The following is a 24652-nucleotide window of genomic DNA, read 5'->3' as shown; positions in this document are numbered from 1 at the left end:
TTGCATTTGTCTTTCCAAAAGCTCAAACATGATACTGTGGTTTTCAGCCCATATTCTTAAAGCTGTACTGACCAATATTTGTATACCAACAATGAATCAAATAACTGCATAATGTAAAAGGGGGGTTGCTTGTAGTGACAGACCCACAGAATAATCACCTACTCTGCACCTGGTCTTCCACAGACCATTAGTGTATGCTCATTGTTTTGTTTTGACAGCCTGCAACATTATTAAGTTCAGTCTCAGCGCTCTAATAAGCTCTGATAAACCCACTGCACAATACCTGCCTCGCACCAAACAACAGCCAGACATGGTTAGCAACTAGCTGGTGAACATAGTGGAGCATTTAGTAGCTCAAGAGACATTCTTCTCAGGAGTTGGTGGAGACCAAATAAGAACTAAAAGGAAAGTGAATATTGCACTCACATTGGTCAGGCCACCAAAAACATGACTTCATATTAAGCATGTCTGCTGGATGTGCAAATACACACATCTACATCTACTTTTGCTGCCCTCAAGTGGCCAAAAAAACCAAAATCAAATCTTGATGCTTAAAGATAAATATGTATCTACTACTGCACTAGACAGTAAAACCTGAAAGCTTTTCAAGTTTGTCCTGCATCAGCTTTTAAAGCTGAAGCAGGACAAATAAAAGACAAGACAAATAAAATAAACTCACATACGCTGAAAACTGTTCTAGCATGTTCTATCTGGATTTACTCCTCAAAACAAATATCACCCCCTTTGCATTGACAGTGGGTGTACAGTACATCTACAAGAAAAAAAAAGACTAGTCACATGTATCAGGACTTAACATTTTATTCTGTACTTTTCCAGAACTTCTGTACAACACCAACATTTTCAAGACCTGGAAATGATCACTTCGGTCAGTAATCCAGGCTTTATACAGCCACAGAAAAACCCTGCTTTAAGTACAACACAACACAACCAAACAGGGATATGATTTCTTCACTTCCACTTCAGGAATTTTCCTGCAATCGACATTTTGGCAATCACATATATTCTGCAAGGAGCTGCTTCCCATATAACCATAATAAAACAAATAAAATGGAATGCCCTATATTAGTGATCCCAATTGAATCTGTAGCAACCTAACCCATGCCAGTGAACCAGGGTTTGACAAAACACTGACAGCAGAGGCAAACTACTCTTCTCTCCATCAACATGGCTGTAGAGAACTAAAGCCTGAGACAGAGGAAAATGGAAGGCAGAAAGTAAATACAACAAGCACAACAGTCATTCATTTCTCTGACCCCTGGTCTCACCATGTTGAAAAGATTCTTGAAAAGAGTGGTATGCTGAAGTTAAAGAGTCTGTATTTGGATGTAAAGAAATTGTTCAAGATTTTGGGAAATACACTTATTTTCTTTCTGGCAGAGTATGTTGTGATGTAAGTATGAGACCATCAGCCAGTTAGCTTAGCTTAGCACAGAGACTGGAAACAGCTAGCCTGACTCTGTCCAAAAGTAACAAAATCCTCCCAACCCCGACCAGCACCTCTAATGCTCATTAATTAACATGTTATATGTTGTATGTTGTTGTATGTTATATTATATTTTTTATAGGGGGTGGGGGGTGTTAATGTTCCTGATTATATCTTTGCATATAATCTCTGTGAAATGGCAAGTTGTCATTTTTACACATTTTTTTTTTTAGATTAAACAAAGATATAATGTGTTAATTAGTAAGCTTAGGAGGTGCTAGTAGGTGGATTTTGTTACCTTCAGTCAGAGACAGACTAGCTGTTTGACCCTGTTTCCAGTCTTTAAGCAAAGCTAAGCTAACTGGCTGTAGCTTCATATCTAACATACAGACACGAGAGTGATATCAATCTTCTCATCTAATTCTCGGCAAGAAAGTGAATAAGTTCACTTTCAACTATCTCAAAACAATACTCACATCCTGTGTGCACTTTGGAAGAGTTTGGTACTTGTAACTCAGTATAATCGTTTCTCCTCTCTGTACTGCCTGTGAAGAGATTCCTGCCTAACGTTCAGCGCAAAAATGCACCTGAAGCTTACTGGAAGATACCACTTGATTTGACTGGCCTCATATGTTAGTCTTTTTAGTACAAATTTCCCTGTTTCCACTGACAGTGTTTCCTTGAGCCATGGTGGAGCATTACCAGCACAAAATTGCAATAAACTGTAGATTTTGTCCCATGTCTAATAGCTGAGACAAGCTAGAAAGGGATCTCTTCACAGCCAGTATAAACAGGTGGAATGATTACAGACACTAATAACACCTTCAACGTACATAAGGTATGTGAAGTGTTTTGAGTGTTTCCTCCGCTCATAAATCCTTACAAACTCTGCTCCCTTCTCTTCTTAGAGAACACCCCTCACTGTGTTCACATTGCAAGCAATGCTGTCAACAAGCCTATTCATTTCCTGTGTCACTGACGAGTGAAACTTGGTCGGTTTTTGCGCCCAGATAAAACAAACTGTTAGCTGAAAAAGGTTGGCTAATCAGTGCCCGATTTCAGATTTCTTCATCGTCTTATTTCCCCTACTGATGTTTTTGACCAACCCAAATCTGTGTCAAGCCTGACATCTAGTGCTGAAAAGCTTACATCTGAAGCAACAAATTAATATTGGTTGAGTTATCTGTTTATTTTCAACAAAAGCTACTTAGTCAGCAAATGCCATCTAAGTATTTTAAGTATCAATTTATGTAGAAACCAATACCAAAGCAGTGAAAAGGCTTGATTAGCCTGCTGTGTACATCGCTGTATAGATGCAGCCAAAGTCTTTGGTCGGTCCACTCATTCAGACAGAACAGAGTGACTTGAGTTACTTGCAGTGTGAACACATGGAAAGTTACTTTTACTTGCCTCCATTATTTCCCCTGAGCCCAGGTGGATCTAACTAAAGCACAGGATGGTTTGGTTTGTATCTTGACGTATCACAAGAGCCTAAACCCAACGAACTGCAGGATTTCCAAATAAACAATGCACCCTAACACTGCAAATTAGTTTCAGCACAACAATGAGAAAACAGCATAATAAAGGGTATAAAGGTGGATGTCACTGAAACTGACATTTCTCTAACGGCTTCTGATAAACAGATTTACTGTCAATTCAACAGCACTATTAGAACTGAAAGCTAAGCAGAATTTTTTGTATAATACACAGGAATCGTATTCAGAGTTGCGAGGTGCTGATGTTTTTTTTTATGGCCTGGCTGCAGAGGCAGCTGAGGTTCAGTGTGAAAGAGCTGTGGAGTGGCTTCACTCTGGCCGGAGGAGACAAGGCACATGACTCGCAAAGTCTTGCAAAGAGTCACTTTCTCCAACTACCTTACATTGTGTTAAAGGTCCATCTTTCCTCCCTGCCCTCTTGATTTCAAAGAAGACGGGACTACTTTGAAAGAGAGCCTGTTTTGATAAACACCATCACCTTCCACTGCAACACAATCACACCACTTTCCCATTGTAAGGTCCCTTTGTCTGGCCCAAACCTGCCTCGACTTCAAAGCCAAGGTGAGCTCCAGGCCTTCTCCTTCCAGATCCCCAACAGACAGTCTTTCCTAGGTCAAGAGTATAAACTGCCTAGATTTCTGTTTAGGCTTGTGGGTCAAAGTGGAACAACTGTCTTAGAATGTTGCAATGTCTTCTTTTGTCCATTTCTACAGTGCAAGTTTGAGGTTTGAGCCATGAAACTAACCTTCTATATCCACAAGCAACAATGGCTGATTAATCTCAACATTTATCAAGCATTTGGGCAGCCAACGTTTTTTTTTTTTTAAGAATCAAACAGGACATCAAAATGACAGCTGGTTATAGCTACAAAAGTAGCACAATTACACCGCTCCAGGCCAAATTTGCCAGCATTTGACTAGCAACATCCATACAACAGAAGCTTGATTCCAATCCTGAACTCACTAAAGCATTAAACGTATTCTCCTCTGTGATTTTCTGATTTTTCTTCTGATTTTGTTCCTCCACTGCAAACAAAACAAAACAAAAAGATCCCTTTGTCTTTAGTTCTAGGCCTGGCTTTGGAGTTGGCTCTGGAGTCCAGCACTGTCCAGGAAGTCAGGGCTGAGAGCTGCCCTGGCTGTCAGGGTCTGTCCCAGAGGAGCTGGTATCAGAGTCTGAATCATCGTCGTTGTGGTCGTCCTCTGCCAGGCTTTTCTCCCGTATTCGCCTGTGCGTGGCGCTGAGGCGAGCCAGCAGGCCCTGGTAGTCGAAACGACCCCGCTTCTCGCCAAATGGGTCCTGGGTAGAGGGACAGAAAAATAAACAGAAGTGAACCAAGTTTGGGTATGTACAGTATGTCACAGAGCTTGTAATGGTATGTGTTTTTGTCCTGATGAGCTTGCTACAGTAGGGTAACAAATGGCTACCATCGTAGAAAAGGTTTCAGTTGTAGTCATCTGGACACTGTTTTCAGAATCAAGACGTTTCGGCTCCCATCCGGAAGTCATTCTCAATTGTGAAAATGGTCTGAGAACTCAGAACTGGACAAATGAGGGACTACACCTTCTTATATGGCTACCATCTGTATCGGTTTATGTCACAAAAAGATTTATATTAATTTCCTGTGTTAAGTTGTTTTATACTGTCATTTATACTCTATACTACTCAATTCAATTTATCATATTTTTAGGGCCCAAGCACCAAGTGGTGCGAAGGTTAGTTAGTTATTAGTGTGAATGCTGATTAAGTCAATCTTTATGTTCTATGAAAAAATTCATTATTTTTGGGTGCGCATACGCCAACGTGCATGCTGGCTGTTGCCGTTGCTCCGTCTCACTTTTTCCAACTTTTAGCTTACCTTTTTCTTCAAAACTTGAGTAACTTGTGTGCAAGTATAATTTAAACTACGCTCTTTTACGAAAATGAGAGTAGAAAGTGTTTTGGTATTTTTTTTCGCCGTGAAACTTCTTCTCCTGCTACTCGGTCAGGGCACCGCTGCAGAACAGCTGTTTGGCTGCATTGTTTACATCAGGGAACAGCTGATCACGCTGAAGCCGAGCAGCATAGCGCCCAGGACAACCAATGTCCCCACTGAGATCTGGAGGAGGACACACAGGATGCAGAGGTGGAATGAAGCGGAGAGGGAAGAGAGAGGGGTCCAGACAAAAGAGACTGTGGGACTAGCTGTGGGACTCCGGCCATATTATCTGCCACGTGAATTCTCACATGCCATTGTTGAGACTGTTTACTGCTATGTGCCTCTGGTTAAAAGGCAGCCTGCGACCACAAGGACAGTGAGGACAGTGAGGAGATAGTCAGAGGAGGCCTATGAGACACTGCAGAGATGTTTTGAGGTGACAAACTGGGATGCACTCTGTGAGCCTCATGGAGAGGACATTGATGGGCTCACTGAGTGCATCACTCATTACATTAACTTCTGTGTGGACTGCAATGTCCCAACTAAGATGGTCCATTGTTATCAAAATAAACCGTGGGTAACAAAGACATCCTGAATGCCAAGAGGAGGGCCTTTACCAATAGTAATAGGGAGGACGTGAGGACTATCCAGGCTGACCTGAAGGTGAAGTTCAGGGAGGCCAAGGAGAAGTACAGGAGGAAGCTGGAGTGGAAACTCCAGCAGAACATGAGAGAGGTCTGTAGCGGCATGAAGGGCATCACTGGCTTCAGACCAACTGGCAGCAGAGGAGTTGAAGACAGCTTGGACTGACTACCTGACTGGCAGACCACAGCATGTGCGTCTGCTGCACTGTGTATCGGACAGCGTGGTCAGCAACACTGGGGCCCCTCAGGGGATTGTCCTCTCTCCCTTCCTCTTTACCATCTACACCACAGACTTCAGCTACCGCACAGTCCTGCCACCTTCAGAGGTTTTCTGATGACTCTGCGGTGGTGGGATGTATCAACGGTGGTGATGAGTACAAGGCTGCGGTGGGTAACTTTGTCTCATGGTGTAAGCAGAACCATCTGCAGCTCAATGTGACAAAGTCTAAGGAGCTGGTTGTAGACCTATGAAGGGCCAAGGCAACAGTGACCCCTGTTTCCATCCAGGGGGTCAGTGTGGACATTGTAGAGGAGTACAAGTACCTGGGAGCACACATGGACAATAAACTGGACTGGGCTAAGAACACTCAAGCTCTTTACAAGAAGGGCCAGAGCCGCCTCTATTTTCTGAGGAGGCTGAGGTCCTTCGACATCTGCTGGACAATGCTAAGGATGTTTTACGAGTCTGTGGTGGCCAGTGCTATTCTGTATGCTGTTGCATGCTGGGGCAGCAGGTTGAGGGTAGCGGACGCTAACAGACTCAACTAACTGATCTGTAAGGCCAGTGACATTGTGGGGTGGAGCTCTGTCAGTGGTGTCAGAGAGGAGGATGCTGGCCAAACTACATGCCATCTTGGACAGTGTCTCCCACCCACTCGATGACGTGCTGATCAAACAAAGGAGTACCTTCAGCGAAAGACTCATCCCCCCAAAATGCACCACAGAGCACCACAGTCATTCCTGCCTGTGGCCATCAAACTCTTTAACTCCTCTCTCTAAGTGTCTATATGTGTCTATAGTCTATATGACCTTAAGTCACTAAACTGGACATTGGACCATTAACATCACTGCAATACTTGAAATAATGTGCAATATTCTGTTTAATACTGCTGTGCAATATACTCTGTTTTCAGTTTAAAATTCCCTATTTATTGATAATTATTCATACTTCTATTACTGCTGTGCAATATCCACCATCTCAATCATCTTAATAAGCTACACTTAACTTGACAGTACATGCACTATTACTTATTACTGATATTATTACATTGTATTATTATACTGTACATACTTAACCTATGAACTTCTAAATCCACTTTGGTAGTTACACTTATTTTAGCTTTATACTTATATCCACTTAATTTATCTTAGCTGTATTACAGTGTATTATATTTTGATTTGCTTAGTACTTCTATTCCTGTGCGCATTAATGTGATAGTGAGCAGCTGTAATGAAAGAGTTTCCCCTCGGGGATCAATAAAGTATTTCTGATTCTGATTCTGATCTGTGAACCTATGTTCTTCTACGAAAAAATTATTTATTACTTATCTATTCATTACTTTCTATTATTCAACTTTTAAAGCCAGCAATTCAGTCTGGGGAAAGTGTTTTGGAATGTTGGCCCCCCTCATGTGGTCCTGGCTAAATCATCAACACTTTGGGACCATGATGTAGCAATGGCATTGCGAGACATGGTAGTGCCTTGTTGTGACATGGATCCAGCTACAAGTCAAAGGATGAAATACAGGGAGGGAGTCACCTTCCATCCAGGGCGACTGTGGTAGAGTGGGTTGTCCATCATCGATCCCGGCCCACGTGTCGAAGTGTCCTTGGGCAAGACACTGAACCCCAAATTGCTCCCGCGGGCTGTGCCTTTGGTGTGTGAATGCTTAGTTACTTTGATGAGCAGTTCTGCCATCGCTGTATGAATGGGGTGAATGAGATATGTAGTTTAAGCGCTTTGAGTAGTAAGACTTGAAAGGCGCTATATAAGTACAGTCCATTTACCATCCTTTCCACTGCATGTTGAGTGCTCACAGATCCGTCCAATTGAATCCAGATTCAACGGTCAACATGGTCCATAATTTTGGGATGACACCCTTGAGTCTAAAAGTATACACGCAGCATTGGAAGGGGTTCCAAAACAGCTGTGGGCAACCCATAAGTATCACGTTGGCTTGATTAAAGATGCCACTCCATTGGTCGTGATCCCCAAATCCAACTACAGGCCTAATAAGCGACAGTATCCTCCGAGACCTGATGCAGAAGGCATGACTGCCATCATTGAGCAATTGTTACAGGATAAAATAATTGTTCCATGTCCGACATCATGTTCATGATCTGCGCGCTGTAAATGAGGCTGTATTTGCTCGTGCACCTCTTGTGCCCAATCCAGCCACAATTTTGTCTTCTGTGCCTGGCAATGCAAATTGGTTTACAGCGATTGATTTGGCTAATGCTTTCCCAGTCAATCCTGCATCGCAATATTGGTTTGCATTTACCTTTAAAAGGCAAGAAATATGCTTGGACACGCATGCCACAAGGATTTTCGGAATCGCCATCTGTTTATTCAGCCGTCTTGTAGAAGAATTTGACTGGCTTCTTATTTCCAAAAGGAAGCACTTTGATTGTTTATGTTGATCTGCTCGTTTGTTCTGCGTCTGAAAAAGAATTGCTGACACGAATGATTTATTGAAATATTTGGCTTCGTAATGCCACAAAGCATCGCTAGAAAAACTCCAGCTGGTACAGCAAGTGCACTATTTAGGCCATGAAATCTCACACAACAAACGAGAAACTGGAAAAGAGAGTTCAAGCAGTGTTGTCAATGCAAAAACCAGTGACAAAACTAGTTTTGTCGTTTTTAGGATAAACAGGCTACTGTAGAAGTTGGATTTGTGACTATGCTAAATTAGCATAATAATAAGGAAAACCCACAGATCAGATCCTGATATTGTGGCCTACTGTAGGGAACTAACTTGTATTGTGAGTTCTATCTCTGCACAGGTGAAAGCAGCTCTTCCGTCGCCTCTGAGAGAGGGAGAAACAACTCATCCTTTCCAGCCTGGTGATTGGGTCCTGGTGTTGGATCTGAGGAGGCGCCATTGGCAGTCTCCGCGCTGGAGAGATCCGTATCAGGTGTTGCTCACTACACCAACAGTGGTAAAGGTGAACCACTTGGACCTACGCGTCTCACTGTAAGAACGGAACCAATACCGTGAGAAGGACAATGGTCAGACTGAAGTTTGTGGTGACCTTACTGATGTGTTCACTGGTATCGGAGCTAGTGAAGTCAAAAACACCACATTGACAGAATTTTTGGATAGAACTAAGAGACAACTGTTTCTAGAGCCATTAGCATGGCATAACGGTGGGTCATCAAATTCCCTGGTATGAGAAAGTGTCAAATTTCTTTTTTCCACAAATGGGAGTAACTACTTTGTGTGGATAATTTGTCTTACACTGTGGGGTTTTGCAAATGCAACTACAAAGGGTTTTTCCACTTGTTAAGGAAACTTTAAAATCCCATAGACTAACCTTATTGAAACATCAACAAGCTCTAGACTTTCTGTTAGCTAAAACTGGAGGTTTATGTGCAACGTTAAATTTGACTGGTGATTCTTGAATGACCTTGATTCCAGATACTACAGATAATTTGACAGATGTTATTTCCACTTTAAACTATTTTCGGTCTGCTCTACTCCCTCGGTCCAGCCACAGTGATCCTTTTCGTGACTGGTTGACTAGTGTTTTTGGATGATGGGGAGCAGGAATACTACAGTTGATCTTGCCTGTCATCGGGACCATGCTACTGTTTTTCCTGATAATGTGTTTTATGAGTTGTGTCAAAGCTTTGATCCGTAGGTTTGTCTCCACCTCATTGACTGCTGTAGTGATACAATACGATGTGAAAGCCAAGGTTGTGGGGACATGTGCATCATTAGATCATTTCCACGACAAAAATCGCTATTTTTATTATTCTTCCATCACATTTCTTTGCAGCTCCTTCCACATTTTTCAACGTAGAAACTTAATTCAAACATCAAAATATTCAGCTCAATTAGAACATTATTGCTATTACTTTTCTCATTCATACCTTTCAGACTTTCTAAAATATTCCAGTTTTCCAGGAAAATTTACCTATTCAAATGAATAGACAAAATGTTTCCACATTTTCATACATTCTGGGTATAATTCAATTATTCAAATCCCATGAAAACTTTTCAAAATACTCAACCTTGTTTGAAGTTACAACGGGAGTCAATGAGAAAAACATTCAAACACACTCATCTTCAACCTCTTCCCACTGAGTTATACATTCACATAGAAACTCCATTCAAACTTTAAAATGTTCACAATCCTTGGAACTTTCTCACATTAATTCAACTTTTTCATATCTTTTCATACTCTTTACACACTTGCAGTTCAAAATTCACGAACTTTTCAGTCTATTTCTGAGTTCATAATAGGTGTGTAATGGGCGTAATGTTCAGAGCTAGAGTGGGTGACATCACTGCTAGAGTGCAGAGGAGTCGTACAATTTTCTGAAAATTGTCTCTTAAACTTGCTTTCATGCCCGCAAATTTTTTTTATTTTTATTTTTTTACACAATTTCCACATTAATTAGTAGACAAACTTGTCCTGGTTCAGATAATGTGCTCATTTCAGCACTAGGACTGACAATTTATGTAAATTTATTTTACCTCTCACAGTCTCATGCAAAACTTTTGAAACTGGTAATTTTTTTTAAACTTTATCCACACAAATTGAACCTCTAAATGTTCATCAACGCCATTGCTGTGGCGATGCATTATTCGCCATGAAATAATTTTTTATAATCATTAATCATTTTATAATCATTTTTATAATAATCAATAATCATTTGCTGTCTTTAAACGCAAAAATTAGGCGCTAGGGCTACTCAAAAAGTCATGACGCACACGTCAGACTTGGTGAAAATAGATATGTGATATGGGTCTTGGGCATGGGTGTGGCAAAATGGCTCGATAGTGCCCCCTGCAAAATTTTCACTTTAAATTAAGTTAATTAAAGGAAAACCCAACATGAAGTGTCTTATTATGGAGTCAGGCCACCACGAGCCTCCAGAACAGCTTCAGTGCTCCTTGCCCAGTCTGTGGAACTCTATTGGAAGGATGAACACCATTCCTCTACAAGAAATTCCCTCATTTATATACACCACGTTTATTTAATCAAGTAATATCATTGAGATCAAGATCTCTTTTGCAAGAAAGACCCGAGTACATCAGATAGAAAGAAAAACAAACATTGCCAGACATAAAAAGGACTTATAGAGAGTCACAGACATCACTAAATAGATTTGAAGATAAAAGTTAAAATTATATAATTTGGTGGTGATGGTAGTGGAGAGCATTGTCTTACATGTTGGTCCAACATCTTTCATAGGTGTGAAACTGGGTTAAGATCTGGTGACTGTAAAAGCTGTAGCATTTTCTTCACATCATTTTCAAACTCACCAAACCATTCCGTGAGCCCTGGTTCACAGAAGCATCTGCATTTGATATATTTCTCCACTTTTTTATTCAGGTTTTTCCTTTAATTTGTCCCCTGTCTGTATATATACAAAATTTGGTAGGTAGGTATGGTAGGTATATGTAACATCTCCAGACAATAATGTCTCTTGGGTCCATGGTCTACAGTCAACAGGAATTTGGATATATTGAATTAGGCCTAAGTGTGAAATTTGAACGAAATACATCAACAAACTCCTCCTAGAAACTTAACCCATTCCACCTCAAAGTTGGTCAGCATATATGAAAGACCTTCACGATGCTAAAATGCAAAGCTTTTGAGTTTTTGTTAGGCTCGGCTTAGGTGTGGCAAAGGGGCTTGGTAGCACCCTGTACAAAATTTCAACGAAGGTAGCACACATGGTACATTTCACCTAGATGTACAAAATTTGGTAGGCACATGTAACATGTCCATACTACAAAAAGCCTCTCGGTACCATGTTCTTCTTCCAACAGGAAGTCAGCCATTTTGAATTTCACGTTCTATTGAAGTGCAGTTTTTCCATTTACAGGCGCCCTACTTTTACTAACTCCCCCTAGCAGGTGAAGTAGACCCACCAACAAGAAATCTAAAGACCTTCACAGTGCTAAATAGCCAAGGTTTTGAGATTGCATGGAACTTCATTGCTGTGGCAAGGCAGACAATTTGCAAATGTCTCCATGAAACAGGAAGCTGTTGTAACTTGACTGTACATTGTCAAATCTGTCCTAAACCTGACAAGCTTGATAAGAGTCATAGCACCACCTACTGGCAACAGGAAGCAAGCCTTATGTGACAAACAATTTGTTTTACATGAAGTTTACATTGGTATATAACAACATAATGTATAATTAGTTTGTCAAAAAACACACATTTTATTGGGGACCCACAAAATGTGTGTTTTTTGACAAACTGTGGTGTAAAATTCGTGTTTGATGTTATATGTTATAATTATCGTTACTCATGTATGTTGAAAATGTATTATATATATGTAATTATATAATTACATATCACCCTAATCTGTAAATACACTGCAGACACACAGCAGCTGACAGAAAGAGGAGGTTGTGTTATACAAAGAAATATTAGCTTTTTATTGGGTGAATAAATGGAACCTAAAAGGGCAACGAGGATGCTAAGCTTTCAAGTTTCATCAGGAGTCATCAAGTACATCAGATTTATCTCTTAAAGATTAAGAGATAAAGAGTATTTGTTGATAATCTGTTAATCATCTACAGACAAAGCGAAACAGGTGAAATGTTAGAGTATGTGACAATTAATGAACATACTCTAACCAAGATATGTTTTGTACCTAAACGTAACCAAACCTAGAAAACAGTTATATTTGTGTAACAGTTTAATTATTGAATCTCAACTAATAAGCTGTTGATAAATAAAATAAATAATAATAAAATGTTACAAATACTCTATCTCCTGTCTATCTGTAGGCAGACTATCCAAATAAAGTGTAACCTTTTTTTCCCCCCATTATTTATTCTTTTTTTTTGTGGCATTTGTGACTTTATTGGACTATTCATTGGCTCTGTTGTAGAACAGACTGACCAGCTAACAGCAGAACCAAAGCCACCTCTCTTTCCCTCCCGATGGACAGTGTACTTTGCTAAACACAGGAATGTTTAGTTAACGATGTACATGTACTGATGTGTTTTCACTGAGGTTTTGTTGTGACGTGTTGGTAACCACATGCTAAGTTGATGTTAGTTTATGTTATGCTCCACACAGGCAGTCTTTGCATGCCAACTAACTCCTTTTAACTTGGCACCGTTATCCTAAACGGATCATACACATACTCTGTTTGGCCCTTAAAGACAACCACACACGGCGGCAAGTAACTTTAAAGCTAGATATTAAGTTATAAGCAGCGCCTTTTTCTTATTTAATTTTTTCTTCTATACTGATTTATGGACGTTTATCCTCCATGGACATCAGGAATCCTGATAGCACTGTAAAAAGGGAGCAGTGTGGGCACCAATGTTACTGCAATATTTTGTATGCTGTTCATAATCTGTTCAGAGCACATTATCTGTTCCAAAAATATATCCAAATAATGTATTTTAACTCATTTACATTCATAAGCTACAAGGCGTTTAGTTCGTTATGCAAAATTCTTCAGTTCGGAACATAAGTGAGTTACATAAAATCTAAAGATCTGCCTGGAAAGGTTTGACAGTGAGACAGTTGTCTATTAGTAACCATGCTATTCAGGTGAGTCCCTGGATGTATAGCTCATATAGAGAGTGTTGTTGGTATGACAAATGCAAATGAAAAACCAGAGCATTTAGATCTATTGTTTGGGTGTGTAAGTTACAGTGACACTGGACAGAGAGAGGTGGAACAGACAAAAACTGTGTGCTGAGGTTTTTGAAGCAAAGCTGTGTTTTTGGGGAAACACAAAGACTCAAACATCAGACTGTTAAGGGTATAAACCCTTTGCGACGCCATCACCTGTGCCTTCCCAGTATAAACTAGCACAAGCTGCAGTCATCCAGGAATTATCCAATGCCCCGCCGGTTACTCCCACTGATCTGACAAACATGGGTCTTCTGCATTTTCCCTACCAACAATATACAGAACTGTGCACACGAAGCCGAGACAGACACTGAACTGAATTGACTCAGAAAGGGTGTCTCTAAACATTGTTGCTTTGATTTTGGTGACTCTATTACTAACTCCATTACTAACAAAAGACAGCGATGAATACCAACAACTAACAAAGTAACTGCAATTCATCCCTGTGGTGTATGTATATTGGTAAGTCTTTGCATCCTGAAAATTAATCTCATAGAATTTCCTTACATTGTCACTAAACATATACTGACCTACCTACCTACAAATGGAAAATTAAAAATGTAGATGAAAGGAAAATAGATTAGAATAAATAATAATAAATATAGTCACCTGCATGTTCTGTCCCTGTAGATGCAGTCTCTCTTTGCAGACTCCCTCGTAGAAATCATAGTATTCTAGGAAGGACTTTTCCATCACACTCCTAAAAACACACATGCACACACCAATCAGCTGATAAGCAGAAAGAAGAGAAGAGAGTGAATGAAGAGGAGTGAGGAAATGAGGAAGAAGGACAGGAAAGGAGCACAGAGAGGAAAATATGTTAAAAGACAGATGGAAAAGGAGGAAATTAAAGATTAGTTGGATAATTGTGTTGGTCTTACCACAGAGCTTCAGGACAGGGGACTTTGCCCTCCAGCATGTCACACACAGCCACCCTCATGGTTTCATGGCGGATACACTCGTTGTAGTTCTTACTGTCCCCTGGGTGGCGCTCCTGAGAGACACACAACCTTTTATAGAAACAGTAATTCCGGGTTCAAATCTTTTTACACTCAACAGAAGGAAGCAGCTCAATTACCCAAAATTAAAGCTGCAGGCAGGAACGAGTAGGTTTCAAGCTTTACAAACCTGATCAAAGTCACTTCAGCTAGTTTAATTCTGTTTAAAGAAGTGAGACCAATCGCACACTTGATTCATCATTACAGTGTCTGCAGCATTTCAATAAGTGTGCACTCAGTGTTCCTCTATTTGCCCCCCCCTTTATCGGATGTGGATGAATGTGTATGTTCAGGACATAGTGCGGGATGTCTCCACTGAGTTTAATCAAGATTGCTACAAAACAATATTAGTTAGTTATAGCCTAAGTCACGCCCCTTGGCAAAGTTTTTTGATTGCTGGTGGCCATGTTTTTGGACAGATCTTGCTGATTTATAAAATAATTGTGTATCTCAGTCCCGCAAGGCTGTATACTAAATTTGGTGTTGTGAGTATAGAAATCCAAAAAAGTCTATTCACATTAGTTTTTCACATTGTGCATTTTTTTGTAGAGCACACTGGATATGTGTGTCAAATTTAAAGTCAATCGGACTAAACGTGTGAGGGATGTGGCCTTAGGTTTGGTCTTTGGTCGTTTAGTACAGCGCCATCATCTGGCCGATTGGACTCATATTTCTTGGGAGGCATATGCACATCATTTCCAGTTATGGGGCCAAGTTTTATGGTTTTAGCTCATTCCAGCTAACAGCAATTTGAGCATTTGCGGCTGAGAAATAATAATTGAAACTGCAAGCGGTGTTGAACGGGCCCTTGCCTCCACGTGCACCTTGGGGGGAGCGACAGCCGCGGCCATGTGACCGGAGGCCGGCTGACACCACTCTGAATGTTCACAACTGCGTGAAGGAGTTAAATATCACTTCCTGCGTCTACTATGTCACGGTGGAGAACTTGCACTAATCATACATGATGTTGCCGTGTATTAAGTGTAGATCACACAATATATCTCCTAATCAGCCTTTTAATATCCTCAGCCCGGGACACTAATCAAGCAATTTGGAAAAGATCTGATGATGTGGAGCTGAGGTAGTTATTAACTCTGGAACAAGGTAACACTGTTACTAATTTTAGAAGCCAGGAGCCAAACCTGGCAAGAAAACCATCTCTGTACTTCATTCCCTGTTGTCAAACTGGCCTCCGTTGGTCTCCCGAGGCTGTGTTTGGTCCAGGTCTGGCCGTGTTCACTGAGAGGCTATTAAGCGTCGCTCAGATGCCCTCTCGCCCGGCTCTGGTTCTAGTGCCCATTACTACGCAGTTCCCACCAGCATTTCCTACTGGGTCCTCCCGCCCCAGGCCTGAAAACCAGTTAACGTCGGAGTTTCAGACCAGAACTGCGAGGCAACGCTCCCAGAAATCACGTGACTCGCAAGCTCACAACTGTGTATGCAGATCTCTGAAAAGTGAGTGTTGTAAACTCAGCTCTGGAAGAACAGTCTGCAATACAAGTGCAAATATGCATCAGCCAAAGCTTCACCGTTTCAATACTTTTTTGCACACCAGTTTTCAGATCAAACCTGGAAAAGTACATTGGGAGAACAGTGACAAATTTTAAAAACTCTGAAAATGTGTTGGAGAACCACTGTAAAAAGAGTGCTGCAGTTGTGAAGAAATAAAACAAATAAAAAATAGGCCTAATGTTTGCAGAGATTTGAATTTTTTTAGCCTATCAAAACATTATGCAAGCCTTCAAAACTTAGTCTCAATCTTGCAAAACCTTTTTATAAGATTTCAAGCTTTCTAACACTGAGTTACAATCTTTCAAAGCTTTTTTTTCAGTTTTGAGATATGGCATGATATTTATCCCTTAGCCTAGCACTAAATCTTTAGAGGTTGTTAAATGTTCAGGTTATAGAAAGTTCAAAGTTACGGGTTGTTAAGTTCCTGCAATGGAAAAGGGGATAAAGTAGCTATGTTAAAAGGGTAATTCCAGTATTTCTGACCCTATTTTTTTTTTTTAAGCATATTTTTGGGTCTAAATGACTAATAGGTACAAAAAGTTTTGGAACTGGTCCAGCAGACTGCCTCAGCCAGCAGCAGCAAAACGGGATGGCTGCAATGTAATCCTTGCAGACAACTGCACCCGTCAAGAGTATGTCCACTAAAGGTGCTTGTTTTTGCCACTGAGAGGCTCAGATTGTTATTCTAAGTCTATGTTGTCTGAGAACATTATGGAAAGGATCCCTACAGAAATAGACCTTTATGTTAAAGAGTAAGATCCTTTTTGTTTAACCAGAAACAGGTTTTGCTCAAGGAGAAGTCTCGCGAGATGTGAGTTGGTGCACGAAGACGATGGCGGAATCAAGTCAGTAAGTCATCTTACTCTTTAACAAAAAGGTCTATCTTTTGGATACTTTTCGGGGACAATGGATGACATTGTTTTGTGCTAAGTTTGGCACTTACTTTGGTGTGTTAATCCTCTCTGACTTGTTCCCACGTGACGCTGACACTGTGTCTAGGGGCATGTGTTAAAGAGCCTTGTATAAAAGCTTTACTGATTTTCTCATTTGTTTCTAATACAAAGATGTGTTACTGCTGTTTTGTCAGAGTAATAAACTTGTTCCTCTCTAGATGTAAATTCAAAGCCTTACAAGCTTTTTACATTTATAAAAAAGTGTGCTGAGTTGGGATCAACCAATACACACATACAGAGTACCTGTTCAAAGCCAGGTTCATTGTGATAGGGGTTCTCCGTCATCAGAGACTGGATGGAGATGAGGACAGATGAGATACTCTGGGCTGGACTCCATGCTGGGCCTGTCCATGTCCTACACACACACACGCGCGCACAGGTAGTAGTTTACAGTGTATTAAGTCCAAGTGAAAAACATTAATTGTTACTCACCATGACCAACCATCCTTGGATTCCTGCGGAGACAAATACTAACTATGAAAGGCATGAACCCTGACTCACCCCAGGATGCTTAGGCAGACCTTGCCGTTGCGGTAAAAGTTGGGGTTGAAGCGGACAGTGTTGTGTCCAGTGGTGATGAGCTTGACCCGCGGTGGGTGGATAGGGTAGTCGGGGGGGCAGCGGAACAGGAAGAGGAAGAAGCCGCCCTCGTACGGTGTGTCGAATGGCCCCGTGATCAGGGCATGGATCTGCAGTAAATTAAAGAAAAAATGTGTGTCATGAGGCAGAGAAGTTGGATTAATGGACAAGAGGGAGGAAGGATGTCGGGAGGGAGAACAGAAGGAAAAATTGGTGGTAGTTTAGAGAGATCATGAGGTGTACATAGGTAGAGAGGGATGCTGGAGATGAACAGACCATGGAGCAGAAAATCTGACCTAGAAAACAACTGACAACATCCACATCAGATCCTGCTGTGAGGAAGAAATTTAAAAAAATTTGAGGAACATCAAGTTTCACTGATTCCATGATCTAAAAACTTTACTCCTTCCCTGTTTGTTAATGGTGGTTTCACTTCAGTCTGGTTTCAACTCAAGTTGAACTGGAAACCCCCATCGAAGCAGTCAAAGTGTGACACATGCTGGAATACACCCCGATACTGCCCAAAATACACACAAATTCATTGTTTACCGAAACAATCAATGAATAATTTAACCACCTGTATTAACTAGTACAGCATTTTTACAGTGTTATAACTGGACAGCTGACTTTTTTTTTCAGCATCAAAGTTCATTCTTGACCTCGGAAATATTGACAAAATATTCTCAACTCAACGTGCACTCATGAGCTTTTTCCAGACCTTTCACCCGCAACTCACGGACAACTGGGCAAACTCCATTTGCCGACAAAGACATTGAGATGCAGTTAAAAGCACAGGAAAAAGCTAACAAGCGGACCTTAAGATTTTGTCAAATTAATTTCTGGATTATTTTCAGTTAATCTTTTCTTCTATAAAATGAAAAAAATTTATTTCAAATCAATCAAATATTCCACAAACTTGATTATACTTTTTCTGTGAACATAAACATATTTGGGTTTATATTCTGTTTCCACAAACTTGATTATACTTTTTCTGTGAACATAAACATATTTGGGTTTATATTCTGTTTCTTTTTTACAACTTGTGTCTTATTTGTGTAACTTTGGCCATCATTTCTATGTTCTATGTTAGTTATAACATTGCACTCACCAAGTTAATTGCTGAGATCTGGGAACACTGACATCACTACAACAAACGCAGACGGGACAACAAAACATGAGCAGTCAGATGATCAGACAGGTTCAAAACAACAGTTTTAGTTTTCCTGCATTTTGCATGAAAAATAAAATTGATTAAAATCATGTATTGTCCCCATGGTTGAAAAAAAAAAAAAAAAAAAAAAAAAAAAAAAAAAAAAAAAAAAAAAACCCAAAATCAAGATCTTATTTTTTGGCCATATTGCCCAGGCCAAGTTGTAATAAACCAAAATTATCCTTTAATTAAGTTAATATTTGCATATAACACTGTCAATGTAACATTAGGAAAAGCAGCATCAGATCAGTAAATAAATACAGTAAATACCATTTGGCTGTTACTTAGTAGATGCAGTCTGAAGGCAATGGCTCTGACCACAGTCAATCAGAATAGAAAGAAGCATTGATCAAGGTGGTCATAAGACCCCATTTACACTTTGTCATGCTATCCAGCTGGGATAGCTATCAGATATAAAAAAAAAGCTAACTGTAAATGCATCCAAGAAGTCAGACTGAAATCTGATCGCATTCTTGCGATGTTGAAGAGATGTAGATGCATCTGTCTCTCTAAGTAGGGTTGGGCGATATGACGGTATATACCGTGCAATAGTAGAAATGTGTCCACCGGTAGAGATTTGGCAATAACGTTTCCACCGCGAGAGCTATCCCTTAGTGTCTCTGCTATATATTTTGGGGCATGCTATGTAGCAAATCAGGGCTGGATTCTCCCATGATCTCGCAAATCCGGCTGCTTTGCAAATAACGTGATTGGGCAGCAGGACTGCTTACCACATTCTCACGTGACGTGAGAGTGACAATTGGTGGCGGTAATGACCCTCTAAGCTGGTTTACCAAATGCAGCACAAGCAGAGAGTGACAAGAAAACATGGAGGAGGAGAGTGAAATTGTAAATACAGAGCAGGAGGAGTTGTTTGTGTTTGTATGGAAGTTCAGCTGGTGTCATGAAACCTAACAGCCACCTCATTAATGGTTAAAACTATAAACAAGCACAAAAACTACCAACATAAACCACCATGTTCAACAGACACATTACAAACACTAACAAAAAGTAACATTTGCATTTTGGAACATAAAACGTAAACTGCTTTAAGCAATAGGCAGCGCATACTGGGAAATGGTGGGCAGTCGCTATGGATACAATACTCTCAGCATCGTGCAGTACATGTAGTAGTCTGCCGTGTGCACAGCTGAGCAGATGGTGGTGGAGTCAAAGCGGTGTGTTCATGGTAAGCTGCTAACTCATTTGTGAAATACATTGCTGGAAAGTTAAACAATGAATCTATCATTTTCCCCTTTCATTAAACTCTAATATAACCTTGTCCCTGACAACCATCATGTCACTCATGCTTATCACATTTGTTTGTTGTGTTAGTGATGTAGCTAGCCAGCTATAGTTTGTCAGTAAGTAACGTTAGCAGGTTAAGAGGTAAGCGTCAAGAGCATCTCTACATCATTCTGCAGCTCAGCAGATGACGGTACAGTGGTGGTTTGAGTCTGTTGAGTATTGACTTCATCCTACACTGTTACCTAGTTGGTGAGACGCAATGCTGGAAAGTAAATAAATAATATCCTCATACTGGAGTCACAGGAGCCTGTTTTTCACCGGATGCATTGAACGTTTCCCCTGAACGTTTATAGCAGAGGCGCTGTTTATCTCTTGACTCGGCAGCAGTGAACCATGAGTTAATGTTTGTGATTGGAGTTCAATCCATTGAAATAATGGTTCAAAATCAGAACTAAGCTGTAGCATGAATCTCATATCTTGATAGAGTAGAGAATATGTGGTTTAGTAGAGAGCAGTGGTGAAATGTAACTAAGTACATTTACTACTGTACTTTAGTACAATTTAGAGGTACTTTACTTGAGTATTTCCATGGCGTTTTCTGCTACTTCAGCAATTGACTGATACTGGACAGTAGGCTACTGATGTTTATTTAGCTATTTATTTAATTTATTATTTATTCAGATACAGCAACTGACTGATACTCAACATACAGTACTGATGTTTATTTAGCTGTTCATTAGTAGAAGTGGTTGAAAATGTATATGTTAAATGATTTAACATGTTAAAGCTTATTTAAGTTAAATATTCTTTAATAAAGTTATTAAAAAGCGTTCTGAGTACCTTTGCATAGGCATATCAGTGCAAAATTGATGCACAAACCACAGAGAAAAGGTCTATTTTCATTCCAGCTCAAAAATTCACTATATCGGCCGCCATATCGATAATCGGTGAATGTTTCCCCTCTAAAATCCCATATCAGTCAGGCTCTACTACTTAATCAAGGTTATTGGGTAAGACATGACTACTAGCAATACTTGCAAACCTACAGTACATAACTGAGCACAAACAGCGAATAATTATTTCAACTAATATAGTGGCATTAGTATTCTAATAACTTCCAATGTATTTATATTATATGTATGTATATACTTTATTTAAAAAGCTGTGTTTCAGCATTTCAGTGTTTTAAAAAGCTCTTTTTGATGTGTCAAATTTTCAAAAGATCTGTTTCAATGTTTTAAAAAGTTCTGTCAATATATTTAAGGCCCATGCCTAGTGTCTAGATAGGGTCTTCCACTTCCATAGTCCTCCACTGGTATTCACATCATAATTGCACACAAGGTGTGCGCACACATATACACACGCATGCGCAGTATACATATGTATGTAATAAACTGTTAATAAACTCTGTTGAACATTTTTCACTGTGCTCCTAAATTTCTTTGTGTGCTCCTACTTTTTTTCATGTGGGAGCATATGTACTCTCTTGGGGAAAAAGTTAGCGTAGAGCCCTGAAAGTAGTTTGGCAAAATTCATCAATGTGTTTGAGTTAGTTCATGGCTACTTCTTGATGTGCACAAGTTATTCTTCTTTTGGTGTTTTTAGCTGCTACCAAGCAGCTTTAGGTGCATTACCACCCCCTTCTGGACTGGAGTAGAGCAGACCATGATTTACATGTAGCCCAGAAAGTCGCAATTACAATCAGATTTGGGATCTGGTCAATGGAGACACATATATGTGGCTAAGAGCATTAAATCTCATCTAGATTTTATCCAGACATGAAACACTTGAAAAGACAAGTGTAAATGGGGTCATAGTGTGAATTACTTGTCACACTGGACCTGGCCTTTTACCTTGGTCATGTCTTGAGGATCAGGGACGACAAACATCCCTGGTGGAGGTTCCTTGTAGATGGACATGATATCTCTGCAAAGACAGACAGAGAGAGGGAGGGAGTCAGATGAGGTTCCTGAAAGGACAAAGTTATGGTAGCGATGGAGAGAATCATATATAGAGATCTTAGAGAGATATCTGTCCCTGACCTGGCCACGATCTTGCTGTAAACAATTTTCATAGGAACTATTTATTTGGTAGAAAGTAGTTCCAATGAAAATTGTCCACAGAGAACTTTGAGGATTGTCTTTAATACCTGTGACACTGCTTCTGGAAACAAAAGACACTGTCGAGTTTTCTATTGTAATTTTTCAATGCTCCGAGCACCACAATTCCACTGATCTCCACTGTATGAGTTAGCAACAGAAATCTCATAGATTTCTATCTAAACCACAGCAGCAGGTAAATTCAAAACTACTTCAAATCTACTTGGCTGGATACCGCAAGGGGTAAACAGAATATGTCTTTTAGGGTGAACTGACCTTTTAATAACGTTTTAGTCTTGTTTAATTAAGATGCAAAATGGCAACTGCAAAAGACAATTAAAATGTGTTTTACAATGGTGTATATTAAACAAACTAAACAGGTGATCTTTGCATCTTTCAACATTCAAGTTCAACATGTGGTGTATTATTGCCTAAATTAAAGTAAATGCTGAAGTTTCCTGAAATTGCTCGTCATTTGAAAGTCCCTAAAGGTTTTCAGTGATTGCGGAAACTTTAAAAAGGTACAGTATGTAAGTTTTTCTGATTCTGATGTAACATTTAGGAGCAGCTATTGGCAGAAATGGAATGTAATATTTATAAGTATGTTTTCATTAGTGTATTGTGTTTTCGTTACCTTAGAATAAGCTGTTTATTTCTACAGAGGGAGCGGGTCCCCTTCCACGGAGGCCACCATGTTGCACCGCCATGTTTCCACAGTGGCCCAGATCGGACAAGATTGGGCCTTTCGCGTTTTTCGCGGCCACTGTAGTTTTTCCTATATTCTTGGATTGGTTGCAAACTGCAATTTCACCGCTAGATGCCACTAAATACTACATACTGGACCTTCAGGTACAGCTTTCACTTTCGATTTTTACTCACCTGAAATTTTAGGCCTTAACTTACCTGAAAACATACAACTGTGACCACACGGAAAATTCTTCCAAACAGTTTTGCTGCTTGGAAATGTTTTTATTACCTCTTTATCCTCAGGATGCACTGCTGGGAAGCCTTCTCGTTGTCCCAGTCGGTACTGAGGGTCGGGTCCCAGGAAGTGGCGTGGATTTGGGACAATAGGCCCGCTCCGGCCACCCCGCCGACCCCTAGCCCAACACCGGGGAGAGGCGAGGAGGCGTGTACGGTCGGAGACACGGCCACAATGGGTGGCGAGGAGCCGGGGGTAAATGTGTTCCCAAAACCGGCTGTTGTAGCAGTGACAGCGGATATAGGGGCCACCACAGCCGTTAGGCCACTCTGCGCGGCCACGGCGGGAAGAGGGGAGGCAGGGTTAGAGCTGGAGTGAGCACCGCTGGCTGCCGAGTGTCCCCCCGGCAGAGAGTTGGCCAAAGTCGGCAGCGGCGAAGCTCCGCTGCCCTGTCCGGTAACGCCTAAACCATGGGCACCGCCACTGGACTGCTCTCCAAAGCTGTCCGCCATGGCTGGAAAGCTAGTAAACTAGAGTAAAACCGTTGGTGTTGACTAATTTATAATGCTAGCTGTTAGCTGCATTGACAGCTGAGTGCGAAGTTACCTTTGCTTGTTTTGTCCAGTGGGATCAGAGAGCAGAAAAACTGGGTAAAGGCGAGGCCAAAAAACAAGGCATTTCTTCCCACGACATGGTGGCTACTTATCGTTAGCTTAACGTTATGTGTTTTTCCTCAGGCCTCCAAAAAAGTATGAAGTCGACAGCAAAATTAACTTACCACGTCCACCGTGACCTTGCTACGGTTGTTATTGGTTTAAAGGAAAATTGTGTGGTATCAGATTATTTGGTTTTAAAACGACCACATCCCCACTGGTCCATGCACATAACGCAACTTCAGGATCTGATTTCTCACCAGTCAAGGGCTAATGAAATGAAACATCACGGGACATCCGGTGGGAACTTTCAAAGTAAAATTCCTCTTTGACTTTGGGTGTTGCAATAAGTACTACTGAAAGTGGTACGGTGAAAATTAGAGTGGTTAATTATTAAAACAAAGAATAAATGGAAAAATCTGTGATCAATGTAAATCCATTCAGATTCTATTCATATCAAAGTCCAAGCCACCCACCCTGCTGATTTACTAAACATAAGTAAAAAATGTCATGAAAAAGGCAACAGTAGCACCATGCATTTATCGATGAAGTTCTTTTTCTTCTTTTTGAGTTAGTTAGAGCACTGTGTGTGGTTTGTTAACAGCAGGTATCTTAAGAACATTTTTTTTATTTTACTTTTTATGGAGACCTTGGGGAGTCAAAACCAGTGATTTTCAATACCAAAATTGATCTCTTGGGATGTAATACTGTAATGCCTGAAAAACAAGGATTAGGCGGTGGACCAACAGGAGATTTCGTGTATTTAGACGATCCCTATCAAGGGAGGACCCAATTTTTTGTTCACAACTTTAACAACAAGTTTTCAACAAATGAAAGAAAAAGTGTTGCCTCTTGTAGTTCTTTCACATTTTTTATTTGTCGGTACTTAGTTACTTTTGCTGGCAAAGAGAGCGAGCAGCTGTTTGGGGTCTGACATGCAGTTAAATGCCTCAGACCCAGTTATTATTAAATCAATAAGTGAACTCAAACATCGCACTAACACCTGTAGTTTGTATTATTGAACATTTTTAAATGTACAACCATATTTTACTGTTAACGAAGCTAAAATAAATACATTTGCGTTGCAACCGCAGACTGTAAAATGCAACATTTCATATTCAGAATATGCTATTTATT

At 40.4% G+C, this 24652-nt stretch overlaps 1 protein-coding gene across 2 annotated transcripts; it reads right to left on the bottom strand.

Annotated features, from left to right (window-relative positions):
* Nucleotides 1–803: 803 nt before the first annotated feature.
* Nucleotides 804–23801, bottom strand: ube2z (ubiquitin-conjugating enzyme E2Z). 2 transcript variants are annotated; one of them, XM_044182190.1, is made up of 8 exons: nt 23469–23801; nt 22917–23392; nt 21695–21767; nt 17306–17493; nt 17048–17159; nt 14223–14335; nt 13951–14041; nt 804–4239 (listed from the first exon to the last, which is right to left on the bottom strand). In XM_044182190.1, the coding sequence occupies exons 2-8, from the start codon at nt 23372–23374 to the stop codon at nt 4057–4059; spliced, it is 1218 nt and encodes a 405-aa protein (XP_044038125.1). In that variant the 5' UTR covers nt 23375–23392; nt 23469–23801; the 3' UTR covers nt 804–4056. The 2 variants fall into 2 exon arrangements, with proteins under 2 accessions (XP_044038125.1, XP_044038126.1); XM_044182191.1 differs by having other exon boundaries at nt 23641–23797.
* Nucleotides 23802–24652: the final 851 nt, after the last annotated feature.

This window comes from Siniperca chuatsi, linkage group LG21, assembly GCF_020085105.1.
Source record: "Siniperca chuatsi isolate FFG_IHB_CAS linkage group LG21, ASM2008510v1, whole genome shotgun sequence".
In the NCBI taxonomy this organism is placed as follows: domain Eukaryota; kingdom Metazoa; phylum Chordata; class Actinopteri; order Centrarchiformes; family Sinipercidae; genus Siniperca; species Siniperca chuatsi.
The sequence above is the reverse complement of the archived record's forward strand: the minus strand, read 5'-3'. Positions and strand labels throughout refer to the sequence as shown.

Bases quoted from the DNA above. Each gene is read 5' to 3' on its own strand.
- ube2z (XM_044182190.1), bottom strand. From the start codon at position 23,374: ATGGCGGACAGCTTTGGAGAGCAGTCCAGTGGCGGTGCCCATGGTTTA. The intron at 17,494-21,694 runs GTAAAAGGCCAG...AATTTACTGCAG, and splicing joins ATCCTCAAGACATGACCAAG to ATCCATGCCCTGATCACGGG. The intron at 14,336-17,047 runs GTACTCTGTATG...TGTGTCTCTCAG, and splicing joins ATGAACCTGGCTTTGAACAG to GAGCGCCACCCAGGGGACAG.